This window comes from Pygocentrus nattereri, chromosome 8 (assembly GCF_015220715.1).
Source record: "Pygocentrus nattereri isolate fPygNat1 chromosome 8, fPygNat1.pri, whole genome shotgun sequence".
NCBI lineage: Eukaryota > Metazoa > Chordata > Actinopteri > Characiformes > Serrasalmidae > Pygocentrus > Pygocentrus nattereri.
In genome coordinates this window covers 31,954,825-31,972,701 of record NC_051218.1, presented here as the reverse complement: position 1 = coordinate 31,972,701, position 17,877 = coordinate 31,954,825, and the positions used below count along the sequence as shown (strand labels likewise).

The 17,877-nt window shown below is 35.3% G+C and overlaps 2 protein-coding genes across 2 annotated transcripts in view; one reads left to right on the top strand and one right to left on the bottom strand.

Moving 5' to 3' along the window:
* ctso (cathepsin O) overlaps positions 1-4,334 on the top strand; it is a 20,604-nt gene extending 16,270 nt beyond the window's left edge. Inside the window, exons 7-8 of the mRNA XM_017693268.2 lie at positions 1,922-2,014; positions 4,007-4,334. Coding sequence (XP_017548757.2) covers positions 1,922-2,014; positions 4,007-4,041 — 128 coding nt within the window. The 3' untranslated portion in view covers positions 4,042-4,334. The remainder of the gene's footprint in view (positions 1-1,921; positions 2,015-4,006) is intronic.
* Positions 4,128-17,877, bottom strand: tdo2a (tryptophan 2,3-dioxygenase a). The gene is made up of 12 exons (XM_017693370.1): positions 17,802-17,877; positions 17,484-17,586; positions 14,225-14,315; positions 13,806-13,876; positions 12,709-12,836; positions 11,708-11,894; positions 10,023-10,130; positions 9,818-9,929; positions 9,622-9,679; positions 8,502-8,581; positions 7,891-7,981; positions 4,128-4,867 (listed from the first exon to the last, which is right to left on the bottom strand). Exons 1-12 carry the CDS (start codon positions 17,849-17,851, stop codon positions 4,714-4,716), a joined length of 1,233 nt encoding a protein of 410 aa, XP_017548859.1. The 5' UTR covers positions 17,852-17,877; the 3' UTR covers positions 4,128-4,713.

Below are 17,877 nucleotides of genomic sequence, written 5' to 3'. Positions count from 1 at the left end.
TTTGGCAAAAACTGAACACTGTTTTTCAGCATAACGAACCTCATCATAGTTGATGAAGCTGTGAATTCTGGATTGTATCAGCAAATTCAGTGTAGAAATGTGCATATGGCTAAAGACCACAAAATTCAAAGCAGCACTATGTTAATAGGCTTTCTTCTGATTGTCTTTCCTGCATTTCATGCCTTGTACCTCATTCAAAAGCAGTTCATGCTGAAATGTACAAAAATTGTTTATAAATCTGGAAATTCTCAGGGCTGTTGGAGAAAATAAGCTTAGTATAGTTGTAATTATTATTATTACATATTATGTAAATATGTTTATGGTTGTCAACACAACTGGGATTCACTGAAAATTCTGTCTATGCAGCTTTGTTTGCATATTTGCTATGGTTTATGATTATCTTAATTCTCTGTCTTAATACTTATTTAGTAACTACTTTAAATTATTTGATTATTTTAAACTAGTATGTGCATTTTGTATAGACTCTAAGCCTGACTATGCCTGGGGACAGATGTTGTAGGTTTTTAGTCTAAAAATGGACAGTGCAGTTCCTTATAAAGACATTCTTACGAAATCCATAGTGATCAAAGAGATTTCGAGAGTTCACTGTGATTCAGGTCAGTGTCATTTTTTCAAGGACAACAGCATAAACACTGACTCATCAGTTTCAGTCACCGAAGGCCTGTGTGTGAGACCAGCTTGTGCTGTTTGTAATAAAAGCGGCAGTTTTTCAGGGAATAAAGCACTTTTCCCTAGCAGATTGTTTTTCCCCACAACTATTAATTAATTAATTAATTAATTAATTACACCATGCTCGTTTTCATCAGACTGGAGGGATTTTGTCCACATGACAAGTATTCTGGCACCTGAGCGCGTAGCGAAGCACACATCACCATATAGCTAAACACTTTTGCAGACTTGTATTAAGTAGCTCCAGAAAACTTCAGTGATGAGGAAGCATCAAGTACAGTTGACTTGTATGTCCGTTTATTGAAGTCCCAGTACTTCAATACAGTGTGTTGCAGTAATTTTAGTGGAATGTGCCCAGTAAGTGCCCAGTAAAGGGTGCATGTAACATAACAACAAGATAAATACACACACACCTCATATATGGGTTTAATGATTTAATACAGTAACATTTTTTTATACATACTGTGGGCTAATGCTGATATCCGTTCTCTTTTATGTACATATCCACCAGTACAGACACAAACATTTATAAAATGTAGAAATTGGGACTAAATTATCATTAACGCATGCGTTATCATTATCATGCAGCGTCACCTAAGCATCCTGCTCTAAATACTTCATCACATTTGACAGTTTAAATAATTTCTTCTGGTTTTAAACAATTATCTGACAAAATCAATATGATGCATCCCAAATATAGTAAAACAGTAAATATGACCCTCTATATATAGTGAATGAAAATGTCGAGCTTTTTATATATATATATATATATATATATATATATATATATATATATATATATATATATATATATATATATATATATATATAATATAATATAATGATGTAATGTGATGCGCATGTAAATTCATGTTTTGACTTTCAATCCATTATCAAAAATTTTCCTGTAGCAAAATAGTGTTTTGAGATGTTACCCCCAGATGGCACAGATCTGCACTCACACTCCTTTTAGCTGTTTTTCTGTTGGCATTTCAGAGTGGACACGCTGATGTGCATGGTATGAAAATGCTGTTTTTGAATGCATCTTTATTAGTGTGGGCTAAGGAGGCCAGTCTTAGCACAAGTTTAGAACACTTTATATGACATAAAACTAAATCATCAATAAGAAATGTGCCATTACTACTTAATTACTATTGACTTCTCATTAAAACAGCATTGCATTATGGTCTAATTAATGTCTGATATATAATGAGTGTAAATTTTCCCTCAGGCGAAGTGCCATTCTGGATCATTCGTAACTCCTGGGGTACGTCCTGGGGTGATGGGGGCTATGCTTACGTCAAAATGTGGGACAACATGTGTGGTACGTACAAACTACACACTTAAATGGTTCTTCAAGGGTTTTTCAGTAAAAAAAAAAAATGGTTTGATATAGAACATGAACATTCAAAGAACCCCTTTGCATGAGTAAGTGGTTCTTTGCATGGTGGTTCTGTATAGCACTAAAAAGGGTTCTTCTGTTGTAAATAAGCGTGACATAACTATAGAAGGTTTAAAACTCCCTTCTTTATGGTAAAAACAAGTGGTGTATTGCTTTTGTAAAACGGTGACCTATATATAAAGATAATAATAGACATAAACAAGAATTCCGCCATGAAATGTACTTCTTTTAGAGTATGGAATCATTGTCATGCAACCATGGACTGCTAAATGAGGTCACCCATTGCTGTATACTGCGGTCATTTCATGAACTTTTTAAACTTTTTGTCGTATAATGTTGAGCATATGATAGCATAGTATTTAATTATTATTAAATGCAAAAACTTTTGTTTTATAAGTACTTTTTGTTCACCAAATTCCCACTTATTTGGCACCAATCCAGTGGTGTCCCTCTTTTCATGCTGAGGCTGAATCTCAAATGGCTCCCTGCTCCCTACATAGTTCACTACCTAGGGATTTTACTGGATCCTGCACCCAGTGGTGCAAAATACAGCTAAGAAATAGTCAATTGGGACTCGGACACAACCTCACTGGACAAATGATGCACTATTTAGCGGTAGATGCAAGAATTTTTAAGCTCTCATAGCTAGCACACTATTTAGGGAATACAGAGCCATTTGGGATTCATCGTGGGTTTGACACGACTTCTGACTGAAACAGACATTTTAAGCATGTAATCAATTTAAGTGGTGATTTTTTTTTTTTTAGATGTTTATACTGCTGATTTACAGTTAATCATAATGTAAGTACTTTAATTTAAACCTGTGATATTAATGATGGAGTTGTGTAGGCTGTTAGCCTGTTCTTTTAGCCTGTTAGCTAGCTGACCAGCCTAGTTCTAGTTAAAAACATAAGTTGCCAGCCCCTCAGTTTGAACAAAACACTCTGTGAAAAAAAACACTCTCATGCTGGATGATGGAGCACAGAGTCAACAGCACAAGGGTCTTTTCATGCTGTGGCGCAGTAATATTTAACTCGTAGGTAGAACCATTTTCTTTACTAAAGAAACCTTGAAGGACTGTGACTTTTAAGAGTTGGTGCATTTCATCTGTGGTGTTTCACTGATAATGTTTTTTTTCTCCACATTATAAAAGTGTAATTGCTGTAATCTCATTGTGATTACGTTCCTGAAATAATCAGTGTTCTCAGCATGCAGTGAAGTGTTAATGCAGTATTTTAAGGTGCTGAAGTGTGAAATATGGTGCTGATCAAATTGGTGCAGCCACCGATGAGCAGCATTGGTCAGTTTTATGTTCATTATGAGAGCAGAGATCTGAGCTGATGAGCTGCAGTGGAATGGAGTGAACGTGTTAATGAATTATGGAAATGAAGCTGAACAGCCAGAGACGACAAAAATACACAACTCGCTGAAACAAGTCAGAAGGTGCTGTTCTCTCATATTATCACTCTCTCCCCTTTTCTCTCTCTCTCTCTCTATCTTTCTGTCTTCTCTGTAATTTTCTCTCCCCTCTCTCATTCTTTCTTTCTTTCCTTCCTATTCATTCTCTTCTTTTTTCCTCTCTCCTCTCTGTTCTCCTTTCTATTCCTCTCACTCTCTCCCTCTCTCTATCTCTCCCTCTACACTCTCTGTACTCTCACTCTCTTCTCTCTGCACTTTCTGCTTTCTCTCTCTGTCTTTCTCTACTCTGTCTATATCTGCACTCTCTCACTGCTTTCTCTGTCTCTGCACTCTGAGATCTACTCTTTCACTCTGTCTCTGCACAATTTCTCTGTTCTCTCTCTCTCTCTCTCTCTCTCTCTCTCTCTCTCTCTCTCTCTCTCTCTCTCTCTCTCTCTCTCTCTCTCTCTCTCTCTCTCTCTCTCTCTCTCTCTCTCTCTCTCTCTCTCTCTGTAGGAATAGCTGATACCGTAGCTGCTGTATTTCTATGAGTCGTGTCCATCGAGTCGTCCACTTCAGAGCCGATCATCAGGAAACAAGACATAGTTTAGATGTCCAAAAGGAAACAATGAACTGCTTAAAGTTTACATAACTATCTTTTTATTACAATTTATTGAAAAAAGGGAATCATTTTCTTGTATTTTTTACAATCACTTGTTTTGTTATCATTTTTAGCGATTTCATATGTACATAATCAGAGCATTCCTGTAGAAACCAATTTCCAGGCTGTTCTCCGGAGTTTAATTGTATTTGTCTAAGTAAATCACCATCTGCTGAAACTAAAGAGGCGTGTTGTTTTGATATGTACACAAAGGAGATTATTTCATTTAGATGCGTTTTAACTCCCGAGTCATGCTAATATTTTATAATATTTACAGTGCAGTGAAACCAGCATATTCATTTCAGCAGTGCAGTTTTGCACAGTTAACAATCTGTGTGGAATTATTACAGCGCTCTGTTAAACTCCATCTGTTCCATTTATGATCTTGATATAGGTTATGAATAAGAGCAGGATTGTGTTCTTTATACCTCACTGCATTCTTTTATGTTAGCTCCATTAGTGAGCTCTCTCTCTCTCGCTCTCGCTCTCGCTCTCTCTCTCGTTCTCGTTCTCGCTCTCTCTCTCGTTCTCGCTCTCTCTCTCGTTCTCGCTCTCTTTCTCTCTAGTCGGAGTCCTCGCTGCTGCAGTAGGAGCTGTCACAGCACTCAGCCGTGTAGAGGAAGGTGTGTTCGTTGGGGTTTAGTTTTGGTACCCAGTCTCTTGGCACCAGGAATGTTGCCAGATTAAACAGATCCACAAACACTTTATAACGGTCGCTGCAAAAAAGAAAACAGTCATTACCACACACATGAATATTCATCTGTATTGTATCTGTAATTGTCCAATTATCTAATTATCTTCATGAAAAATATTTTATAAAAATAGTGTTGATGTAATGACATTAATACCATAAAAGAAAATATTATAAAGTGTCAGAAAAGTTTCAAAAGTATTTGAAAGCGTTTAACACACTAATGTAGTAATATCTAAAAAGAAAATATATTGCTATAATATATTAAAGTATAAAGAATTAAATTAAATTACCGATGTATTAATACAAAGTATTTTAAAGTAAAATCTTTTAAACTACCAAAGTATTGTGTAGCGAACACCACCAATCTAGTAGGGCCAGAATCACACTGCTTAGGAGGACTCCACGTTCCTGAACTTTGAGCTCAGGACTGTTTCAAAGTTCAAGCAGATGTCATCCAAACAGGGTTAGGGTGCCTACAAGTTGTATGACTCAAAAGGATGTTATCTTGAAAATACGGACACATTGGGAGGCCTGCCACCCCCTTTGCTCCATATGGCAGACCATCCCAGGCCATAAATCCTGGCCTGGAATCCAGCTGCAGATCTTCCCAAACCTAACCTAAGCTATGAATGAACAGAAATCATTCCTTAGACTGCACCAATATGGAATTTCCACCATTCAATCCAGAGATATCAAGAAATGTTGCTATGAGAATCTATAACAAAGCTAGCCTTTTTAGATTCCATTGACAATTTAGATATAGAACCACCACACCCAAGTAGTGAAAATGAGGCACATCACAACACCACTATGTGCTTATAAAGAATCCAAGGGATTTGGACGTTGTCTGCTTTGAGTATTAACATTTATATAATCTATAAACAATACCACTTGTTATTAGTATTGTGTGTTATCTAAAATAGTACTTTCTACTATTGAGTGCTAGAAATACAGTGTCAACTAACCAACAGCGACAACCACCTAGTTGTAATGAGTTAGACCAGTGACCAATATGTATCCTGAATGTGGTTTTCTTTTATTTCCTTTGGTCCTTTCCTTTCGTGGTCAACTTGATTTCTTCGATATTTATGCAGTCTATGGTATTAGGAAAAGCATTACCCATGTTCTTTAACATGTGTTGTGTATCAGGTACAGAGGGTTAAACTCTCCCTTATAAACATACCTGAATATTCTGTCCGTTCACTGATTCTGAAAGTTTAACCAATTTGATGATATAAGAATCTTCCTTTGTCTTTGCTTAAACTAACAAACAAGGCAGGAATTCTGGGGAAGGCATTCCTAAAATTATGCACAACCACTCAGGGTTGGAAACAATGAATAGCTAATTAAGTGTTAGGAAAACCTATCAGCACTCTGATTCCACTCCAAGGGGAAGGGTCAGCAGTTGAAGCAAAACCCCAGGGCACGGAATTTTTGGAAGAAAGAAAAAGGGAAGACAGAAGAGACAGAAAGAGAGACAGAGAGAGCAGGAGTCAGTGTTCTCAACCAGAAGATAGCTGAACTCCTAAGTTTGTGCCAGCCTTAGTCAGAGAGACGGGCCAGAATTGGAATGCTCCAAGATCAGATCTGCTTAGATCAGTCCGTCTACAGACCTTAGGTTTAGACCACCCTCAGAGAAGGAAGGTAGATGTTTCTTGTCTGCTAACGAGAGGTAGTTAGTTAGTGTCACTAGCCTCAGAACTTTGACTGCAATCGAACCAGACATAGGAAAAGAACAAGCGGTTTGGACGCCATGGAGACCCAGCAGCACACCTAGAGCCACGCACTAATCTGTGAGCAGATTAACCAGCAAAAGGCTGACAAGCTCCACCCTGAGACGGCCACGAGACGCTACCCTCAGACGGCCATGAGATGCCACCCTCAGATGGCCACGAGACGCCTTCACCAATCCCTGACGGGAAGGCACGTGCCCGCACGGCGACAGCATCTGCGACCAGCGAGGAGACAAAGCAACGCGTGAGCTCCGGCCTCAAAGGAGGCCCTTTGGAAGTCAGCTGATTCCCACATAAGCCGGTTCCATCAATTGACAGACAGGGCTCTGACGCCAATTAGCATTTAATTGGTACATCTAACTCAGCTATATGTAGTTACTCCCATCCAGTTAGTTCTTTACAGAGACTCTTTCAAGTTTAAGTTTCCCGCGTCTTCCTGGGAACCACCCTGCCTCATATCGTTTAACTGAACCACTTCACGCGAGCTGTGTTCTCCTTTTCACTTTTATCCTTTTTGTTGTGTTTTGTTCTATGTTCTTTCATCTATCATTGAATGTAGTCCAAGGTTGTGGACTCCATTTTTATCAAAGCATCCTTGGTGTGAGCGTCTCTCTCTCTTGCTCTGTTCTGTGAACTTTGCATAAATCCAAGTTACCTCACATCCTCATCTATAGGTTTGAGCAATAATAAATTAATATTGCATAGACCACAACAGTTGATAACATACATTTAAATATAAACAAATATAAAGTATTGTACAGTATAATTGTATTCACATAATGAAGTATTGATCCTTATACTCTTTCAACACGTTCATTAAAGTATTAAGTATTAAAGGTACTAAAGTATTAATATCATAAAGTATACTGTATAATGCCTCAGGAAAAATATTAAATGCATTAAAGTGTAACTATATGTTCTTGGGTAACATAAATAATGACAGGGACATAAAAATGTATAAAGTAATAATATTGGTGCCATGGATGGATTTAAAAGTGTAAAAGTACTAAGTTATTGATACTGTATATGAAAGTAGTTGAAAGTAAAAACTAAAAAAATAAAATAAAATAAAAAAATAATGTATTTCTACCATAAAGTATTACGCAGTATAATACCTCAAAGTAATAAAGTATTAATTCTGTAAACTTAAGTATTTTAAAATGTGAAGTATTATTATCCTAACTAAAAGTATTTTGAAATATAAAGCTTTGAAATATACTGCAATCTGCAAGAGCCTGAAGTTCAGAAAGTTTCTGTTTGGCCTGTTGGTCACTGATGAGGAGAGTGAGAGGAGATCAGGTGAGCTGGTTACCTGACGGTGGAGCGCAGGTACTGATAACCTGACGAGCCTCCTGTTCCTGCTTTACTGCCGATCATCCTGTGCACCATGCACACGTGATTATCTGAGGGAACACAGACAATCAGATATTACAGTTAACAATGCACAGCCAGCAGATCAGCTTAGCCTGAGGAGGAGAGACGGCACAGTGCATGTTCTGACTGGACTAAAGCCATGAAATTTTATTTAGCTACAGTTTGGGTGACCACACAGCAGCACCCATTTGAGTGTTACTGATTGGATGTCATTTTCATACTTATATTCACAATTAAATTTAGGTTTATTTTATTACAAACAACACTGAGTTTAGTGATGAATTAAAAGAAAAATATATTTTTTGCCATATGGTTTTGCAAAATTTAGTAATACTTTGCAATAACAAACCTTCTGAATAGCATCTATATATATATATATATATATATATATATATATATAAATATGCCACATATATTAATAAATAAGCAAAAATAAATCATTGTATTTTGCAGACTTGTTTACTTATAAATAACAAACTGCAGGTTTTTTATTGTCTTGAAAATGAATTGTGCAATTTTGACTGTGTTTTGTCCAGTGAGGTCACTCACATCTCCATTTTGTCATGAGTGTGTCGATGTCCATAAGAGATGTCAGGAGCTGGAAAGGAACCTGGAATCGTGGCTCTTCCCTGAGAGAGAAGTGGAATAGTTATACTGTTTCACATTCTAAATGCAGGACATTACTGAGGTATTTTATACCGGTAACATTTAGGCTTTGCGTTGTTCAGACATACATCCACTAAACATTGTTTTTGGGAATGCATGCTTTATTCAAGCCATGAAAACCCTGAAAATCCTGATTCTAATACTCGTCATTTTCATCACCCTGAGTGGGGAAGAGCACCAAAGTTACTGCTTTTAATAGCAGCGATCTTACTTTGAATTAATACCTCTAAGCTGTAAATCTGTTCTTGACTCGTGCTAGCAAACTTTTAAAAGCCTCCAGAAAGTTGATAAAGTATATAAAAAATATATTTGACAATATATTTTATTCAATAACTAGATTTGTATATATTTTTTCATTTTCTCTACTTTTAGCAACTGTTTTCTTGTCTTTAAGTGACAGAAAACCATCTTTCCCTAAATGTAGTCTTTCAGATAAGACAAGTTTGGTGTCTTAAGTTTGCTATTAGTTTTAGCACTGAGGCTATGCAGCTAATGCAACTAACATGAAACTGTAAGCTGGTATGGACTACTACTAAAACTAGCATGATGCTAACTGAAGTAAGTCATTGCACTTATTGAGTTGTTCAGTAATTTCTAATAGACTGGATTATAAGGTTTCTGACATAGTATGCCATCTCTAAACACGACTAAACACTCTAAACCTGGACTAAAGTATATTAGCGTAGCAAAAAATATCATGTTCTTAGCTAAGCTAAATTTAATCCTGTTTTGTCTGCAGTCTGGTACTGTTTGAAAGCATAAGAGCTTACAATGAATAAATGTTTGTGATGAATTACACATAGTTACCACCATGCTAACTGGTGGGGTATAAACTACAGTTAGCTACGTTAGCCTCACCACTCCAGTTCTAAAACTAAAGAAGCTTCTAACTTCAGACACCAAACATCTGGATCAACTACATTTGAGGTAAGGAGGTGAGGACTGTTGAAATTAGATTTTTTGCAGAACTATCGCTTTAATATCCTTTGTAAATTTCATTTACCTGTAGAAGTAGATCATTAAGGCCCCCTGCAGTGCTTTATAGGACAGCCTTCTCTCGCCTACACACAAAAACAAAGACATTTCTAGTCAGCAGTCACAGATGAGGCAGTCGTTTGAGCTATAAATGACAGCTAAGTGGTTTTAAGTGTCAACCAAGTGATATTTAACATTGTATTAGAGGTGAGAGGCGTGTATACCTTTGCTCAGTAGATGATTGTGCCTTTTCTCATCAAAGAGGCACATGAAAAGCTCCTTCTGCTTGATAAAATCTGCCATCAGTTCCTCTTTCATCTCAGAGTCTGGCTTTTGCTATCAGGAGGCAGCATGGAGGATGTTATTTCATTTTTAGTGTCTAAAATCTGGAGTACTGTTGCGAATCAGTCAAGGACTTTAATTCCAAACCTCTATTTTGTCCTTCCCTCTCCTGAGCCCCTCAAAAATGTTTGACTCAAGCTTCCCCCAGAAGTTGAAGCCGTCCTCCTCCAGGCCCGGTGTCCTCTCCAGCCATTTCTACATAACAGAAAATGTAGCCAACTAGTTGAATTGCAGAAAGAGTGCTTTAGCAGTTGGTAGTGCATAGTGGGTAATTTGCAGGGTTATGAGAGCCCCCACCTCCCTATCCTCCAGTTTTCCCCCCAGTTTAATGGTGCCCAGTTCCATTGACTTGCTAGACCTTCTTCCAATCACAGGATGCTACCAGCACCATGAGGGTGAAGGCTAGCATATCACTGCTATCCAAAGGTAAACTTTTACTTTTTTTTTTTTTTTTTTTTTTTTACTTCTAATTTGAACACAGCAGCTGTCCTTCACGGTGTGTAAATTAGCTCACATTGAAAATGAAGCACATTTTTGCCCTCTCTTGTAAACTTACTTAACTTAGAGACACTTTTTCTTTGCACAGTGACCATAAGCTTCTTATGCGTCATGTGAAACCAGCTACCACATCTTTTCAAACTGGTGCTAAGCTATTGGACAGCCCTGTGCACTTGGAGGAGAACGCTATTGCACATAGTCACGGGATGGAGGGAGGACCACAGCACCCACCCAGAGAAAGTGAGGGCCAGTTGTGCTGTCCCTTAGTTACTGTTGTTGTCTTTGTGAAACTTCAGTTTAGGCTACCTTGTAGTATCTGTTACACTGGGCTAACAGACAGAGGAACATTTAGGAGCTTACAAAAGAACATCTGAAACGTTCTCCATTAAAAATAAACTGGCTTTTCAAGATACTCTCTGTACACATACATGTTTTAGGATTGATAAAATATAAATTTTATTAAAAATTGACCAAAATATTGACCAAATTAAGCAAACAAAAACATGGTTGGATCAATCAGACCAGGGTAATAGATTAACCACTGGACAGTAAAGTGGCAGGTTTTTGTGGCTAATGAAATTAGGTTTCAGTGACAAAGCTGCTTAATAGCTAATGCTAAGGCTATGTTGCCTTTACTGAAACAATACAAAGCATGGTATGTGTACGAGTGAATTATTAATTATCTTTCCATAAGTTTTACATAAGTTGGTGTAACATAATAATACCTTTCACCAATTTCCACTGTAATAATTCTGACTGATTTATAGCCACTGCCATTTTCATTTCAAATAGAAGAAGGAATGTTGAAAGAAAGGGTAGACTGCTAAATCAATTTGATGAGTTTTTAATCTAAGTGTTACTGAGCTCTGCTAAAGCCTGAAGAGACAGATAAATCAATGTGATGATCAGTTCTTAATCTCAGTGGTACGGAGTTCTGCTAGAGCCTGAGTAGACTGATAAATCAATGTGATCAGTTATTAATCTCAGTGTTACTGAGCTCCGCTTACGCCTGAATAGACAGATAAATCAATGTGATGATCAGTTATTAATGTCAGTGTTGCTGAGCTCTGCTAAGGCCTGAGTCGACTGATAAATCAATGTGATGATCAGTTTCTTATCTCAGTGATACTGAGCTCTGCTAAAGCCTGAGTCGACTGATGAATCACTGTGAGGATTTATTATATTAATAATTTTTTTTTTTCCCCGTTTATATCACTGAAATGATCACATATTGACTATAAGATGGAGTACTATTTGTATGTGTGCTGCTGTACCTCCACAAGCTGCAGCAGTGTTGGCTCCTTCTCTGATTGCTGCAGCAGCTCAATATCCTGCCCACGGAAGTTGTCCCTGTAGTGGCGTCTGTTATACGGAACTCTCTGACTCTCTGGAACACCGATTTTATTCTCCAACAGCCGGAACTGCAGACTCTGAAAGCCTGAGGCAGGAGTCAGATACTCCCTACATATGAATACACACATTTAAATAAATAAATATATATATATATATATATATATATATATATATATATATATATATATATATATATATATGTACATATAAATGCTTTAAAAGAGTTTAGTGTTCATTTAAACATCAATCACAATTGATTTTCATTTTAAAAACAATATAGATGTAAAAATGTAGACATTTTTGTCAAGAATGATGAACAGTGCTGTAGAATATCAAGAATGAAGTTCTACTCAAATTATATACAGAAAGAAGTTCTAATTAAATTAATATCCAGAATTAAATGAGAAAAAATATTATCCGGAATGATTTTTTGATGAAATGTGATTTGCTCTATTAGATATTAAGATTTTTAAAAGTGGGCAAATTCTGAAACAAGAGTGTAGTAGATACATAATACGATATTCATCATGATGATTTTGTTTATTTGTTTTTTTGTTTAATAATACTTCCAATTGTATATTATATGGTTATGATAAATAACTAACATACGTTTCTTATATAAACATACCCCTAACCACACTCTCACAGTTCAAATGTCAATTAAACATACAGATTTAGAATCACACAGCAGCTGTTATACATGTTTAATAAGGTCATCGATCTCTCGCTGTCTTTATCCATTTTTCAATTGTCAGGTGCTTCGCTCATTTGCTTGCGGTTATCTGTGCCTAAATGACATGTTTATATATTATCAGTGTCAACATTGTCCTTACTGGTGCAATCTGTTGGAGAGAAGCTGCTCCATCACTCCATGGCAAACACTGTAATGTAAAGCTTAAAGGACACTTCAGTGTAAACAAACCTGAAGTCAAAGAAGTCTAAAGCAGTCATGGTCTCCAGAACAGCGAACTGATCCACCAGCAGCCTAAAGATCATCACAATCCTGTGGATACGAGTGTTCACTTTCAGCATGTTACGCTCATCACGGACCTGAGCAGATCAGGATACACTCTGTGTTAATCATTTCAGGGCCTGACTTATATGTGAATTATTCAGTAACTACTATAAATTATTAAGTATCTATTATGAATTATTTAGTAACTCCTATACATTATTCAGTATCTATTATGGATTATTATGTAGGTACTATATTCAGTATCTATTACGAATTATTCAGCTACTACTTTTATTCAGTGTCTGCTATGATTTATTCAGTAAGTTCTATAAATGATTAAGTATCTACTATGACATATTCAGCATCTATTATGAATCATTCCGTAAATACTATAAATTATTCAATATCTACCATGAATTATTTAGTATCTACTATGTATTATTCAGCAACTATTCCACATTATTCAGTATGTATTATGAATTATTTAGTATCTACTACAAATTATTCAGTATCTACTATGAATTATTCAGTATAACTGATTGTCTACTATGAAATATTCAGTATCTATTATGAATCATTCAGTAAATACTATAAATTATTCAGTATCTACTATGAATCATTAAGTATCTACTATGAATTATTCAGTATGTACTATGAATTATTTAGTAGCTACCATGAATTTTCCAGTAACTACTATGATTTATTCAATATCTACTAGGAATAATTCAGTATCTACTATGAATTATTCAGTATCTACTATTTAAAAATACCAATGTGTAAGTTTGTATGTTATAAGAGTGAGGAATTTAAATGTGGAGTCACATTCAGAGTTTAAGCAGCACACAAATTAGGCATAATGTTCACTGTTTTCGATTTTTTTTTCTTTTTATTTAAGTTTTTAAAAAGTTTAATTATTGTAGATATTTTTTTAGCCTTATGTCATTTCCTTATATCAGGTGTCGGGAGTGACATGCGGTCATCCTGAAGGTGGCACACTTATACAGCTGGACTCTAAAGCAGACTGTAGTTGTTCACCAGTATAACGCAGGCTGAATTACACTCACATGTCCACTTATGAAGATCTCTCTGACTGAGTCCAGCTCCCACAGGATCTGCTTAAACCACAGCTCATATGCTGCAAAACAGAGCAAGACCCGTCCAAATTCATATGATAGCACAAAAATGTTATTTTGGGTGCCTGTAAAAAAATGTTGCTTATTTAAAGAACACAAAGGTAATAGTGCATATAAATAATTGTAGTTATTAATAATGGCACCTAACATGGTGCATCTTATCTGTCTGTCTGCATGTCTGCATGTCTGAGTATTTGTATCTGTATGCTGGAGCAGACAAAATACATCAAAACAGAAGCACCACATTTAGAAAATGCTAATTGATGATAAGCAACTAAATGTAACTAAATGCATGAACTATAATTCATTGTCAAAATGATATCATTATCATATGATCAACATACACTCACCTTGATGTGTGACGATAAACAGGTGTTCATCATGAATCTTGTTTCCCTTCAGTTCACTCTGAAGCAGCTGAGAGGAAACAACCTTATCCAGCTGAGAGAAACAAAGAGCGTAATTTCATTATTCACTCTACACTGTAAACAGAAAACTTTATAAAAGAAATCTTTTCCGATGTTCTTTTTAAATTGTTAAGAAAAGATTAACTTAACATCTAGATTTAAACTATATATATTTATTATATTATATAAAGAAAATAAATATACAAAGTCTACAAATAATCAAATAAGCAAAATGTTTAATTGATTCTAATCAGGAGGATAATCATGCTTTAATTAAACAATATCCTTCAGGATATTCATTAAAGTAATAACTGTAAGGATAGTTGATATTAATGCCCTGATAAAGCCCCACCAACTGCTGGCGTATTATTACTTTGTTAAGCAGTAACCACACTGAAATGAGCATTTTTCTGAGCACTTTCATTTATAAGATATGATTTATTTATTAAAAGAGTATGATTATTATATAATTATTATACAATTATTATCATTATACAATACAGTAATTCGCCTTAGCCATTGCCTAATAAAGTAGTAATGAGCAGCAAGTTCATTTCTGTCTGTAAGCTTAATAGGAGCATTATAATGGCATTATTCCAACCCTGTTATCCATACAGATGATCTATACGGTTTGGGCAGAAAACAAATGAAGACATGGCAATAACTTTGTTTGAATTTAAGATAACATTTTAAAAAGCCTTAAAAGTGAAAATTCAAACATTCAAATAATTAACAAGCACACTGTGAGTCAACAAACAGCAGGTTACATACTTTTTTAAGTTAAAATGTTAAATAATTTTTAGAATAATATATCTAATCAAGTTCTGCTTACTAATACAAATCTCAGGTTTGCTTGTTTTGCTTATTATATATAATATATATATATATATATATTATATTAATATTATATTAATAAATTATATATAATTATATATAATATAATATTATATATATATATATATATATATATATATATATATATGAGATCTTTCTTATCTACTGCTATAAGGTTCAATATAACAGTTCTCCCTACTGCAGAGAAGGTACTGATCCACTGCTGTTGAATCACATCACTATATATCCTCTTTGATTAATACACACTGTGCGATATATCACAACTATTACTGTAATGACACTTTTCACTATGCACTTTACGCTGCAATACTGATGCAACTCAAAGTTAATCATGTCTTTAATAAGTGCTGTTAGACTACCTCATACCACTCAGTGCCTGCTGTCTGTAAATACAGCGAATCTGTCTCATATGCCATGTGAACATGTAAACAGATATACTTTTATACTTTATTTTATTTCTCTTGTACTTTAACTTATGTCTAGATTTATTTCTATTTTGTATTTTTCTGCATGTAAGTGTATGTAAGCTTATGCATAATTATATGTCTTGCTACTAAAACACTGCAATTTCCCTCCGGGCTCAATAAAGTTCTGTCTATCTATCTATATACATAAGAGTGATATTCAGTTAATAAACCAATTCACTAAAGTGTCTTAATTCACCCCTGAGATGTAATACTAGCAAATATAGAATTAAACAAATCATGGCCAACAGATGTTTTCTGCCCATGAAAGAGTTCAGTCTCATTCGGTCAGTCCTTCAATGTTTCTGCAACTGTTGCTTTTCCACAGTATCTAATGCATTTTTAAGAAACCATTACAAATGTCTGACTGAGAAACGTGTTCACCTTTCAGATCATTTGAAAAAGTTTTTTATAAAGGAATTAATGTTCTAATCTAGAGAGAGAGAGCACAGATCTTGAGGTACACTGCTGCTTTCCCTCCACATGGCTTGAAAGTGACTAACTGTGCTTTAAAGTGCCTAAACTTCTCTACGTTCAATTAATATTTAATTATAAGACATATGTTAGTGTAAAAGCAGCTGTCAAAAGTGAGTCGGATTTGAAACGTTGACATCTTTAAGTAAAAATGTTTCGGATACACTTGTTAGACTGGGTGACGTGCTTGCTCCTTTTGATAGTTTATACATTTCAAGAGTTTGCAGTTTAATTTCTCACTCAGAAAGATCACGGATCCACATTGCTGTCCAAAAGTTATGGAAACGGTATAAGGTTTTAATATGGAGTTGTGTACAACTTTAATGTACAATTTTAAGAGGTTTTTGATTTGAAATATTACAGATTGTACTGTAGTGATATTTTTTATTTTCTTTATTGACTATCCACTATCTTCTGAGTTTCATGTGGAACATTGATGGTGCTAAAATAGTGGAAAATCGGAATAAAGTTTTTTTTGGGGGGGGGGGGATTTAAGGCCAAAACTTTCTCGAAACTATCGTAAAACAGTCTCAGTCCTCATACAATGTATTCGTAAACAAATCACGTAATAACTTTCTGTGAGGGAACTTTTATACGTAGGTAGACGTCTGGTTCTTTTTACCACCACTGTGAACAATTCTGACTCGGTAATTTTCTCTAGAACAGAGCATTTCACATCAAACCACTCTGAATGACTCTGTTTACCTCCTAAGGGGAATTAAAATTTCTGTGTAATTAAGTGCTTAGAACATTAAGATGGTAATAAGAACCAGACGTCCACCTCTAAAAGTTCCTTCACAGAAATGGTTACATGAAATGGTAATGAATACATGGCCTGATGTTTGAGATAGTTGAGGTCTTCTGATAGTTTTAAGAAACTAGTCCTATAATGACAAAATGAACAACTTCAAATGAAAGAAAACCTTTTTTCAGATTTTCTCCTATTTTACCATCATCAATATTCCATATAAAACTCATAAGACACGTGGTTTCACAGGTGGTTTTGGATAGCAATTAAAATGTCTATATTTGTGTTGTAGTCATGGTGACCCCTGGTTCCTATCACCACCACTGTAAAGAAATCTGAGTCTCTGTTTACTTAGTGACTGAATTCTACAGCAATTTTTAAAAAATTGTGTAATTCATTTTTAATAAATCAGAACTTTGGGAAAATAGGCAGAATTTCCAAAATATGAAATGGAAATGAATATTTAAAATGTTGAAATTCTAAGCATAATCAAAAGTTGTTAAATATTATTGTGCTGTAAGTGCTACAATAAGTACTTAAAAAGGAGGTTCTTCAATGTACAACAGATTTATCTAATTCAATTACAGAACTGCTTTACAGTGAGTCTACTGACTGTTTGGAGTTAAAATATATAAACATGAGTGTTTTCAGTGTGCTTTACCTGCAAGTAGTCTCCATAGATGATGCCACCTTTGCTGGGCTTGTTGACCTCACTTTGTTCTGCATCTACATCATCCTCCTTCACTTGTTGTTTGCTCGCCAGCCTTTTTAAACCCAAAAGGATTTAAGCAATCAGCAATTATACATTTTCAATTGCATTTTAAAGTATGCAAAAGACATTTTTTGGTTTGGTGCACACCACAAACAAGTACACACATATGATAATGTGGCTTTGTTTTACTTATTTAGGCAAATCTAATGCACCAGTTTTCTATAATAGCATTTAATATCTCCAGTAAACCAGGGAAGAAATACAAACAGGTGTTTTCTCTGGAAGTAAGGGCATCCACTCATGGCTAACGCATTCATATGCAACCCACACAGACCAGTTTTCC

Excerpts from the sequence above, each read along its gene's own strand:
- tdo2a (XM_017693370.1), bottom strand. The coding sequence starts at position 17,851 with ATGAATGCGTTAGCCATGAGTGGATGCCCTTACTTCCAGAGAAAACAC. Across the intron at positions 13,877-14,224 it reads GTTTATCGTCACACATCAAG|CATATGAGCTGTGGTTTAAG; the intron begins GTGAGTGTATGT and ends TCTGTTTTGCAG. Across the intron at positions 10,131-11,707 it reads CACTGCTGCAGCTTGTGGAG|AAATGGCTGGAGAGGACACC; the intron begins GTACAGCAGCAC and ends TCTGTTATGTAG.